The sequence below is a fragment of the Leptodactylus fuscus genome, chromosome 3 (genome assembly GCF_031893055.1).
Source record: "Leptodactylus fuscus isolate aLepFus1 chromosome 3, aLepFus1.hap2, whole genome shotgun sequence".
NCBI lineage: Eukaryota > Metazoa > Chordata > Amphibia > Anura > Leptodactylidae > Leptodactylus > Leptodactylus fuscus.
Window position 1 is genome coordinate 44,697,920 of NC_134267.1, and position 12,600 is coordinate 44,710,519.

General features: G+C 42.1%; 1 protein-coding gene and 1 long non-coding RNA gene across 2 annotated transcripts in view; one reads left to right on the top strand and one right to left on the bottom strand.

Annotated features, from left to right (window-relative positions):
- Window positions 1-12,600, top strand: part of LOC142197309 (uncharacterized) — a 644,898-nt gene that overhangs the window by 562,659 nt on the left and 69,639 nt on the right. The window lies entirely within an intron of this gene.
- TTC27 (tetratricopeptide repeat domain 27) overlaps window positions 1-12,600 on the bottom strand; it is a 267,096-nt gene that overhangs the window by 207,224 nt on the left and 47,272 nt on the right. The window contains exons 5-6 of the mRNA XM_075267495.1: window positions 12,267-12,407; window positions 4,102-4,204 (exon numbers count right to left, since the gene is read on the bottom strand). Coding sequence (XP_075123596.1) covers window positions 4,102-4,204; window positions 12,267-12,407 — 244 coding nt within the window. The remainder of the gene's footprint in view (window positions 1-4,101; window positions 4,205-12,266; window positions 12,408-12,600) is intronic.

Consider the following 12,600-nt stretch of genomic DNA (forward strand, 5'->3'; position numbering starts at 1 on the left):
CATGTAATTATATAGTATATACAGCCTGTGTACAGGAGTATATATGTATCAGGTACTGTATATAGCAGTGATAGGAGATACATGTAATTACAATGTGATGTGTTGTATTGTGTATGTATAGTGGAAAGCTATATGTAAATGTGAGTGAGTAGAGTGAGGGCTACTCCTGAGGTGACAGTAAGGAGTGTGCAGGCGGGTTGAGGCAGGAAATGCCAGGCAGTGTGTGTGAGTCTATAGCTGGGGCTAGGAGTCCTGCTTTTGTGAGTCTCCTGCTAGGAAGCCATGTTGTTTAGTGGCACCAAAAGTAGCCTGTGACTCAATCCTAAGGGAAAACTATGTTTGTATTGTGTATGTAGTGATACAGACAATGTGATGTGTTATATAGTGGAAAGCTATATGTAAATGTGAGTGAGTAGAGTGAGGGCTACTCCTGAGGTGACAGTAAGGAGTGTGCAGGCAGGTTGAGGCAGGAAATGCCAGCCAGTGTGTGTGAGTCTATAGCTGGGGCTAGGAGTCCTGCTTTTGTGAGTCTCCTGCTAGGAAGCCATGTTGTTTATTGGCACCAAAAGTAGCCTGTGACTCAATCCTGAGGGAAAACTATGTTTGTGGAAAATTGCACGCAAATCCGTCCAGGCGTTTTAGCGTGATTGAGGAACAAACATCCAAACTCACAAACATCCAAACACACAAACTTTCACATTTATAATATTAGTAGGATGATTACCCAATAAAATATGAACTATTCAGTGACATTCCCCAAAAAGATGTAAATAAAAAGTACATCTCAATTTGATAGAAAGACCCCTTGTGTATACCTATACAAAGAAATATAAAAAAGTTAGAGACGTGAGAATATGGCGACTCCAACTTTTTATTTTTTTTTGCGAAGTGTTAGATTTTTTTGTAAGGGGTTAAAACAAAAAAAATGTGTATATATATATATATATATATATATATATATATATATATATATATATGTTACACAAATATAAATTAGATATCCCTGGGATTGTACCGACCCACTGAATGCAGCTGACCTGCCATATTGGATGCACATTGAAAACTGTAAAAATGAAGTCCATAAGAAAGTTACTTAAATTCAGTTTTTTCTATGTCCACCCAGAACATCATACAGGATGTTAAATGATATGAAGTACAATTTGTGCCGCTACGAAAACTGAAAAAAAAAGCCTATGACTTTGTTGTGTTTGATATGGACAACTTAATAAAATGACGTCGATGGTCCAGAGATTTAGGGCACACTATATGCAGCTAAAGTATCACCATATTCAACACTATAAATGAATAAGAAAGGAGAAATAAAATGTGAACTTAGCTGAGACAAAATAGAAGTAATTTAATAAGAGAGTGCATTAGGTAGGAGCACATTCTCAGTGCAGCAGCATCCCCCTCCCCTCCCCTCCCATAACATCTACAAGGATGGATGAGATATAAAAAGGTAAACTACTTGGAAAGAAAACTTACTAGCACAATAAATCTCTAACGCTTCTTCAGACATAATTATCTCAAAGAAAATAAAAAGGGGGAGAAAGTAATTCAAGTGTAATCTCCTGAATGGTCAATGTCATCTCCCAATACTGTTGTAGGAAGGCGAGCACAGGCTTTATGATAAATGTTCTCGGAGCGCTCCATGCAGACACAGCCTTGTATTTGTAACCATCCCTTAACTTGATATCTATCTCCACACATTCTCCATCTATCCTTATAAGATCCCAGGAGGAAAGTCATACAACACCATGTGACTTAGTTACTTGGTTTCCTAGTGTGCACGGTGGATGAGAGATATACAAAGCACATGATTAAGTACTGTCCGTATATATTACTGTAACCCTTTCATAACTGAATTGTCTGCTTTCCAGCATTTGATTTAACATCATGGTTGAAATTACTTTCAGGAGTACCGGATAACATTATTTCCACTTCCTTGTCTCCATAAATTGTGATAACCGAGCTCTTTGGTCTACCAAGGACTTATGCTTTTCATCACCCGACCTTGTCTGCTCTGCCTTCCACCTACACAAACACTTCGGAACATTCTTCTTATTCCTATCACCCAAACTTCAAAAGCTGTACAAAGTTTTAGGAAAACGTGAACTCCGTCATCGGAAAAATTCTATCACATTTTGTAATACCGCCTGCTTCCTATCCACTCCCATGCCCGCATTATTACTCTATGTACCAATCCTTAATCTTGTAAATTCTGCAGATGTTTGTAAAAAATAAAATCTAATAAAACACTGTAAAGCATTTTGACAGCGATTCTTAATAGGGTGAGGTAATTAACCACAAAATAGCAGAAAGTGAAAGTCAACTCAACTTGCCACTGGCTAAAGGATATGCCACTCAGGCCTGGATTACATCTGCGTTCGGTATTCTATTCGGGGAGTCCGCTTGGAGAACCCCCCCCCTTCCCCCTTGAATGGAATACCAAAAGCATTGACAAGCAGTGAGCAATGAAAGCACACGGACCCCATAAACTATAATGGGGTCCCTGTGTCTTCCACAAGGTGTCCGCATTGAACACAAAAAATTATATGGGTACATTTATTAACCCATAATAGACACTTTGTAAAACAAAACAAAACATTTTTTGCCCATAAAACCCCTTTAAGATAGCTTTCTTCTAAATTTACCTTCGTAAATATGCTCCATTCTGTGCACACATTGTGAGTTGTATTATTTTTCTTATTTCCTACATGCATTTTTTTTGTCTCAATTGCTATCCATGATTTAACATGCTGACAATGAAAAGCAGCGTATATATGTATATATGTCCATACAGCGTATAGTAATTTGTACAGACGTCAGTCACTAATACTTTGACTTTTCTTACTTTTTCGCCTAGATGGATATAAATGGATGTCGCCGCAATAAATACTGCACCTTCACTTTATCACATTATAATTAGTATTCAGAATACAACCTTATTTTATCATCATCAAAAGAGACAGTTCCATCATTCACCACATATCAGACAAGTACAGCAATTCCAGCTTTCAATATAAATAAGGAATTTTGAGACACCTCTAGATATAATCTTCAAGTGCCCTTTAAGTAAACAGCTAAAGGCGTAAATATACAAGTTAACAATTCAGACATTTAAAGCATAGCTAAACTTTCAGACAACTTTTGATTTTTTTGTCAGTATTTGTGTCATTAATACAGTTTGTAATATACTTTAATAACAAATGTTGGATCCTTTCTGTGAAATCCTGTATTTTTCAGTCTTTCCATGTTTCTATATTGACACAATCAAAACCCATATTAGGGCCTGTTCACACGGCGGAAATATCTTCCGCCATGTGAGCTCTCCGCGTGGCTAGCCGCAACGGGATCCTACTCCCGATTAGGCCACAATGAATGGATCTAATCAGGAGTGAGCCTCGAGCCGCAAACCTCGAGCCGCGGGAAGATAGGGCATGTTGCTTCTTGTTCTCGCTAGCTGAAAAAAATCGCAAGCGGGGAAAAAAAAGTGAGCTACTTCCATTGAAATTAATCGGAGCCTGTAGTGCAGGCGGATTCTGCATCAAAATCCGCCTGTAAAAACTTCATGTGAACATACCCTTAGAGGTGACAGCGGAATTATCCCATGTCACAAGGATGTGTCAGGAAATGGAAAAAACCAGGGTGTGACATCTGAAGGGATCGGACAGCACATGCACACAGAAGGAATAGTCTCCAGAGACGTAGTGGATGAAAATTGTCTCTTTATTGGTTAACGACACGTGATACGACGTGTTTCGGGAGGGGGGGGGGAGTACTGCAAGAAGCGCTTTCCTCTCCATATTTTTCACCCTTTTCGAGTGGAAATCTAATGGAAACCACACAGATCATTACAGTCTATGGGATTCGTGGGTTTCCTAAGGTAACCGCTTTTTTATGCAGATTGCTTTTCCGTTCGGGGATTCCCCATCGGACATCCCCAACGGAAACCTGTGAGTAGATGTGAACCAAGCCTTAGAAGCTCATTATCTTTTTTCATGAGCTCCTCAACAATCAACTTTGTTAAAAACAAATGTGATACTTTTATTATGCATAACAATATGGATACAAAGTACACAACAAGGTAACAGTACCCACCTCCATCTATACAGGTTTGTGCGACTGAGAACAATTCAGGAGAGCGCTCCTCCAAAAGCTGTTGATGAATGTTCACACACCTTAAGGTCCACCATGGTAAAACCTGAAAGTAGAGACGGATACACTGTTAATCATTATCCAAGATAAGTAAAATACTAGAAGTACAATGAAAGGTAATAAATTTTTTTTTTAAAGAACCTGTATTAACAAAATATATGTAGATTTACAGGCATAAAATAGAGGTCAATGCCAAAAGATAGTAATATAAAAATTGAGAGTCTTCAGTAGTTGATACCTTTTTTAATGGTTAACCAAAATGATGACAGATTACAAGCTTTCGAGTCTGCTTGGTCCGAATTCGGGACAGTTGTCCCAGATCAACCGGCAAGTGACCTCTTCTTTCAGATGTATGTACAAATGTAAACTGTCAGTGTAGGCAGTGGGTCACTGTGGAGCATATTGCACTGTGTGGGAGCCACTGTGGAACTTATTGTAATGTGTGAATCTATTATATGGGGGTGTTGTACTGGCACTCATAATCTGACTTCAGGGAGCGAAGAAGTAGGGTCCCAGCCCGTCAATCATATATTAATAGAGACTTTATACTCCAAAAGACGCTGTCAAAATTTCTTATTTATTAATCACCAATCTGGTGTCAATAGAAAACAAACTTCTTCAGACTAGCTTCAAAAACATGGAGTATAGTGTGAATGGTTTTGGTCCTTGTGTGACCTACATCAGACTCTCAGAACTTCACAGAGTAATAGACCGAAGACTGGTGTTTTACCAGTAGGGATTAAAGGTCTAGTGCTGCAGGTAACAAGCGACTGTGTGAGGACTACTGTAGAGCAGACTGTACCATATGGGGGCCACTGTGAAACAGATTGCACTGTGTGGGGGCCACTGTTGAGAATACTGTACCGTGTGGTGGCCACTGTAGATCAGATTGTACTATGTGGGGGCCACTGTGAAACAGATTGTACTGTGTGGGGGCCACTGTGGAGAATACTGTACGGTTTGGGTGCCACTGTGGAGCAAATTGTACTGTGTGGGGGCCACTGTGAAACAGATTGTACTGTGTGGGAGCCACTGTGGAGAATACTGTATTGTGTGGAGACCACTGTGGAGCAAATTGTACTGTGTGGGGGGCACTGTGGAGAATATTGTATTGTGTAGAAACCACTGTGGAGAAGATTGTAATGTGTGGGGGCCACTGTGAAACAGATTGTACTGTGTGGGGGCCACTGTGGAGAATACTGTACGGTTTGGGTGTCAATGTTGAGCAAATTGTACTGTGTGGGGGTCACTGTGGAGAATATTGTATTGTGTAGAAACCACTGTGGAGAAGATTGTACTGTGTGGGGGCCACTGTGGACAATATTGTACTGTGTGGGGGCCACTGTGGAGAAGATTTCACTGTGTGGGGGCCACTGTGGAGAAGATTGTACTGTGTGGGGGCCACTGTGGAGAAGATTGAACTGTGTGGGGGCCACTGTGGACAATATTGTACTGTGTGAAGGCCACTGTGGAGCAGATTGTACTGTGTGAGGGCCACTGTGGAGTAGATTGTACTGTGTGGGTGCCACTGTGAAACAGACTGTACTGTGGGGGCCACTGTAGAGAATACTGTACGGTTTGGGTGCCACTGTGGAGCAAATTGTAATGTGGAGAAGAAGTAATAGTGAAGTTCTGTTTCAGAAATGGAGAAACACAACATCACCGGATTATGAGAAAGTGTGTCTTGGGCCTTCACATGACCACCCCCAGAATATGAGTAATTACAGATTATTTTTTTTTATTATTTTTTTTTTTTTTTTTTTAATGTAAGTAAATTAGAAGTTAGGTGGGTGGTGGAGGGGTTTAGTTTAAAGGGTTAAATTTTATTAATCCTGGACAACCCCTTTAAGGCCGGGGCCCCACAGGATATACACGCCGCAATTTGCCTGCAGTGGAGACGCTGCGGGAAAAATTGCGGCGTTTTACAGTGCAAGCAAAGGGGATGGGATTCATGCGAATCCCATGCCCACTTTGTGGAAGAAATCGTAGCGCGTTAAATATATCTAAGGAAACGCAGAGAAAAACTCTGTGAACTTTCTCTTAAAAGTGCTGCGGAAAGAACCACAATGCATTCACGCCGCGGTTCTTTCCGCAGTGCTTTAGTTAAAGCGCTGCGATTACGGCCCGTGGGGCCTTAGCCTATAGGGGCTTTCTGGGCAAGAAACCTGTGTGATAGTGCTATTAATGGGTTAATAAGTGCATCCAAATAACTTTAGCAGTGTTTTGAGTGATTTCTGGGTTTCTCCGGGAGCTCGTGGCATCCTCTGCATTTGTTTACGGGATAGGTTTCAGCTCTCTTAGCCTACAACTACCATAATGCATTGCTCTTCACTCAGATCCCCCTCTTACTCACTCCCACTCCCTCTCTCATACCCCCTTCATATTTCTCTAGCTAACCTACTACTAGCCCTACCTACCTAATAATAATAATAATAATAATAAATTTTATTTATATAGCGCCAACATATTCCGCAGCACTGTACAATTTATAGGGTTCAGATACAGACATACATAACAAAGAACGTCATTTCACACAATGGGACTGAGGACCCTGCTCAAAAGAGCTTACAATCTATGAGGTAGAGGGGGTGACACAAGAGGTAGCAGGGGCGGCATTGCTTATACAGTGTTCAGACAATTTTGTGCATTAGCTAACTCACCTAACTCAGAAGTTAGGTGGGTGAAAGGGTGTTTAGTTTAGGGTTAAATTTTTACTTATTCCTGTAAAAATCCTTTTAAAGATAGGCCATCAATTTTTAAAAGCTGGAAAACCCCTTTAAAGACAAGAGTATATACGAACAGCTAGAAAAAAATGTATATGCAAGCCATTTATCAGATAAAAGATAATGATATCAAATAAATGTATATAAATTGTTCATGAATATAATAAGTAAACAAGGTATTAGCCTAAAATAATATAAAATCCATTAGATCATCATCTTTTTTTTGCCAATCCGAATAATTTTAAGAAGCGCATCACAGTTTTAAGAAATCCAGTCGTCTACAAAGACCAACACTGCATAATGCAATTTACACTTTAAACAGCCCGGAATCTTTTATATTCTTTGGAATATTCCTTTTCTTTTATTATTTTGTAGACTTGCCTAAGGCCACACAGTCATGAGCAGAAAATTAAAGTAGTATAAAATGCTCAATATGAGCAGACAATCATTTGTATTCTCCTGGAGTATTCCAAGGGCAGTCGAAAGAGGGATTTCGGTTAGAGGAGAAAATCACAAAATTACAAGCTGACATACTTTACTTAAAGCGGGTCAACACACATGAGGGCATTGTCACAACAAAAGCATAGGACAAGGTGCGGTGTTACTACTCAGACATGGGGTGACAGAAGTGACAAGTGACAGCAATTTAATATGAAGGACTATCAAGATCTCGGTGATCCTTATTTGCTGCTGGTTACTGTACGGCCATTGGGGAGGATAATGTATATCTGGCAGGCATTGCGAGCTCATAAAGAAAAATCCTCAGTCTATCTCAGTAAAACATCTCTAGACCAGTTTTTAGGAATACCTGAATATTAATTTATTAGAAAATTACATAGTTGTCAAATTCTAATATTCTTCTACTTCTGCACGAATAAGTTTTTATGTCCATTCATGCCGTGTTTTTATGACTAAAAACTATTTCGAAATAGATATCACAACAGATTTTATTGACCTCATTCAAATCTCGCATATATCTGGTGACCTGTCATAGTTTCCTTCTAATGTGGATGATCTGTAAAAAAAAAAAAAAAAAAAGACAACTAGAGTTTTTACAGATCCAGACGGCTAGGTATAGATGACCTCCAGATGGCCGGTAGGTACAGATGACTGCCAAATGGCCAGTAGGTACAGATGACCATCAGATGGCCGGTAGGTGCACATGAGCGCCAGATAACCAGTAGTTACAGATGGCCGGTAGGTACAGAACACCATCAGATGGCCGGTAGGTACAGATGACCATCAGATGGCCGGTAGGTACAGATGACTGCCAAATGGCCAGTAGGTACAGATGACCACCAGATGGCCGGTAGGTACAGATGACCGCCAGATGGCCAGTAGGTACAGATCACCGCCAATGGGTTGCTGGAAAGTATCCTGGGTGCAGAACATCCAGCTTATTTCATTGAACATTCCCATCCAGAGTGTATCAGAGTCACCATACATACATGGACAGACCCTAAGATATACCATAATCCTACACTGCCAGCTCTCATACTGGACAGTATCTAGAAGGTGGAATAGGTTACAGTGTTGGCCAAAAGTATTGGCACCCCTGCAATTCTGTCAGATAATACTCATTTTCTTCCAGAAAATGATTGCAATCACAAATTCTTTGGTATTATTATCTTCATTTAATTTGTCTTCAATGGAAAACCACAAAAAGAATTGTCAAAAAGCCAAATAGGATATAATTCCACACCAAACATAAAAAAGGGGGTGGACAAAAGTATTGGCACTGTTTGAAAAATCATGTGATGCTTCTCTAATGTGTATTAAACAGCACCTGTTACTTACCTGAGGCACCTAACAGGTGGTGGCAATAACAAAACCACACTTGCAGCCAGTTGAAATGGATTAAAGTTGACTCAACCTCTCTCCTGTGTCCTTGTGTGTACCACATTGAGCATGGAGAAAAGAAAGAAGACCAAAGAACTGTCTGAGGACTTGAGAAGCAAAATTGTGAGGAAGCATGAGCAATCTCAAGGCTACAAGTCCATCTCCAAGGACCTGAATGTTCCTGTGTCTACCGTGCGCAGTGTCATCAAGAAGTTTAAAGCCCATAGCACTGTGGCTAACCTCCCTAGATGTGGACGGAAAAGAAAAATTGACGAGAGATTTCAACGCAAGATTGTACGGATGGTGGATAAAGAACCTCGACTAACATCCAAACAAGTTGAAGCTGCCCTGCAGTCCAAGGGTACGGCAGTGTCAACCTGTACTATCCGTCGGTGTCTGAATGAAAAGGGACTGTATGGTAGGATACCCAGGAAGACCCCACTTCTTACCCAGAGACACAAAAAAGGCAGGCTGGAGTTTGCCAAAACTTACCTGAGAAAGCCAAAAACGTTTTGGAAGAATGTTCTCTGGTCAGATGATAGAGGCGGCGCTGGAGCGTGTTCTCGAGCAGCAGTGGGGACGCCCCCATCGCATTTACAGCGCTGGGGCCCACCCCCATCGCTGTGACAAAACTAATTTGCATACCAGTAAAAACCGGTATTTCTAAGGAACGGAGCGGCGGATTCCACGTCTAAAGGTAAGATATGAATAGCCTATCTAAAGGCTATTCCAATGTGTGATGGCCAAAAAAATTCATTTCAATGGTAGAATCCCTTTTAAAAAAAAACTGATTTCACTGTAGAAAAAAAATGTAAATAGGTGCATAAAAATGTATTTTGGAAAATTCGAACATTATTTTCATGGCAAATCATCGTATTGTATCTATGAATATCTTCTTTGTATTTTGGATGTTTACAACAAAAATACGGCACAAGGTATAGAAGAGAAATTGGGCAGTATGGGTATTTTAAATAGAGAATTTGCCATGCTCCTGCGGGACTTTACACCTCAGCTAGTGAGCCTTATTTCCCATTAAATAAAGATCATTTCAATGCTTTTTGATACAAATGGCTGGGCTGTGAACAGATGAATGCAAATGGAAATCTTTCATCTCCATAAGCGAGATTGTTTGAAGCACTCTTGGTATGTGTGTGTTATTTTCTCAGTAAAAGCAAGACATTGCTTCCTTGTTAAATGGGCTGTACTAAATTCTTCTTCTGTAGCTTGTATGGCTACACCCTTTAAAACATTACTTTGAATGCCAGAATGATCCAAAATGAAAAAATGTCACAGTTATGAATACTTAGGGAATGCCTGAGTGACATCGGTGGCTGAAAAATGCATTTACTTCCTTAGGTGAGAAGTAAAAGTATAAACCAATTTTGCTAAGACATGTTATTATTCATTATATAAATTCACAACTTTATTTCTTCTACTCTATTATATTTTTGTAAAAAAAAAAAAAAAAAAAAAAAAAAATCACATCATAACGCATTTGGCCAGCTTAGACCGTCTTTGACTGTTTGGGTCCGAACCACTGCTTCTACCAAGCTATCTTTCCCACTTTCCCGCAATATCCCATAAATGCCAAATAGATGTAGGTCCCAACCCTGGAATCTGTGCCTATGTTGAGAACAAGTGTCCAATACCCAAGTATTGCTGCCACAAGGGAGAGATTGGTCTCTCAATTCATTTCTACAAGAGTTCCCGAAACAAGTGAATAGATAGTCCTGTACATTTCCTACCATCTCTATCTTCACTTTGTCAGCAAGGCGAGGGTCACTGATCCCTGTTAGTTGAGACACATGTAGGTCCCAGCAGTGAGACTCACTTCTATCCATATATGACATATCCTGTGGTTATAGCCATAAATGTGTGGTTGGGAATACCACTTTAAGTAACAATAAGTATGACTGCATATGAAGTAACAGAATCCTACTAATATTATAAATGTGAAAGTATGTGTGTTTGGATGTTTGTGTGTTTAGATGTTTGGATGTTTGTTCCTCAATCACTCAAAAAACGCTCAACTGATTTGGCTCAAATTTTCAACAAACATAGTTCCTAGGCAGAATCTTTTTAGCATAGCAAGCCACAAACTCCCTATTGCCCTCTCGGGCCTAGCTCCTAGGCCGATGTCGGGGTTGCAGGGGTGGGTGCAAAGGGGTCAGGGGGGGGGGGGGGGAGGGGGGTTGGAAAGGGGACACAATGACACCTAGACGGGCGAACGGATTTGGCTGAAATTGCGCACATACATACCTTGGGTCCCGGATTGAGCGATAGGCTACATGGAATTCCCGTACACCACCGCAATTCACTCCCGTGCAAGACCTGGGATGACGTCATCCCAGCCCATCAGCAGCTCACCTGGATGGGTGCCGCTTCTCTATGTGGGTGGAGCTATCGGCCGGCGTCCACAAGAACATGGTGGCTCTCAGAGGTCCAGAGCGTCCTGGACCAGCGCCCATACTCTGGGGCAGCGAGAAGTGTGTACGCTGCCCGGCCTGTGTGGGCTTACCACAGGACCGCAGTGCTCTGCCGCGGCCGGACAGGGGGTCGCCTTCACCACGGTCTGGAACGCCGGTTGGGCCTGCTGTCCCTTGGCGGCCTCTGGACTCTGCATGTCTGTCGGGGATGTCGCCAAAGTCTGCTCAGGGCTATCTACAGTGTCATTCATCCGCAGGAGAAGGGTTGTGACGACAGGCGAGTTAGGGGACTTTGCGAAGGGAGAGGGGTGGGGTGTTGGGAGTGAGGAGGTTGCCGGTCCAGTGGGGGACGCGAGAATGGGGGGCCTGGGCAGGTAAACCCGGGGGCCCCTGGAAGGTTGACGGGGCCAGGGCCGCCACAGCGCCCACAGATAGAATGGGGGCACATGGCTTGCCGCGGGAGGGGGACCCTCATAGGCACCCCTGTAACATCGGTGCACGGGGATCCCGGGGTTTGGTGAGGCCGTGGGCACAGGTTGGTGGGGGGAAAGGTGACACAGAGTCTGGGGGGGGAAGGGGTCACTGGGTAGGTAAGACAGGGAAGGGGGCATGGGGTGGTGGGAAAAAGGGGGCATGGGGTAGGTAACACGGGGGAAGGAAGCATGGGGTTGGGGGGGAAGGGGACACGGGGCTAGGTGGGAAAAGGGGCATGGAGTAGGAGAAAGAAGCGAGCACATGAGGGAGTGGGTAGGAAAAAAGGGGGTTGGCGGGCAGGGGGGAGATGAGGAAAAGGGAGCCGCTGTGAACACAAGGCAAAGGAAGAAGCCTGCACGGCGCTACAGGTGGGTCGCGCAAGGGTGTCAGGGTTCCGCGGACGAAGTCGCAGGTACTGCTAGTAAAACTATAAATTAAATATCTTTGCAAAATTTTTTTGCATTTTGCAAAACATTTCCTTCATAAATCCAATTTATAATTAATTTATTATTTAACAAAAATAGTCACAGCGCTTGGGAACAGGTGAAGGAAGGATAACACAGACATACTGGATGAACTTCTGAATAGACAACTGACAAGAAATTGTCCATGCCGAGCACGTCAATAGACACAGATCATTTCTTACCTGGAATGTTGTGAGTTTGTTCCTGAGGTTCACAAGGATTACTCTGGCCAGAAGTAAGAAGATTGGATTGGCTGTCAAGCTGTAGACCGATTCTCCATCAAGAACAAGCGTGCCCAGAATTGCAGCTCTCACAGCTTTGCCCTGGAAAGCAGAATTAATACGTATGGATTAAAAGAAGTAACTCAGTGATAATACCGTATAGTCAAGAATTTAGATATGCTTCAAGATCATACATGCACAGTAGTCAGCATTGTTACTAGTCCTAGGTTTGAATTAGTTTGTGCCACCACCAGAGGTGCTCTGTCCATTCTCATAGACTGTGCTGATGTCTAAC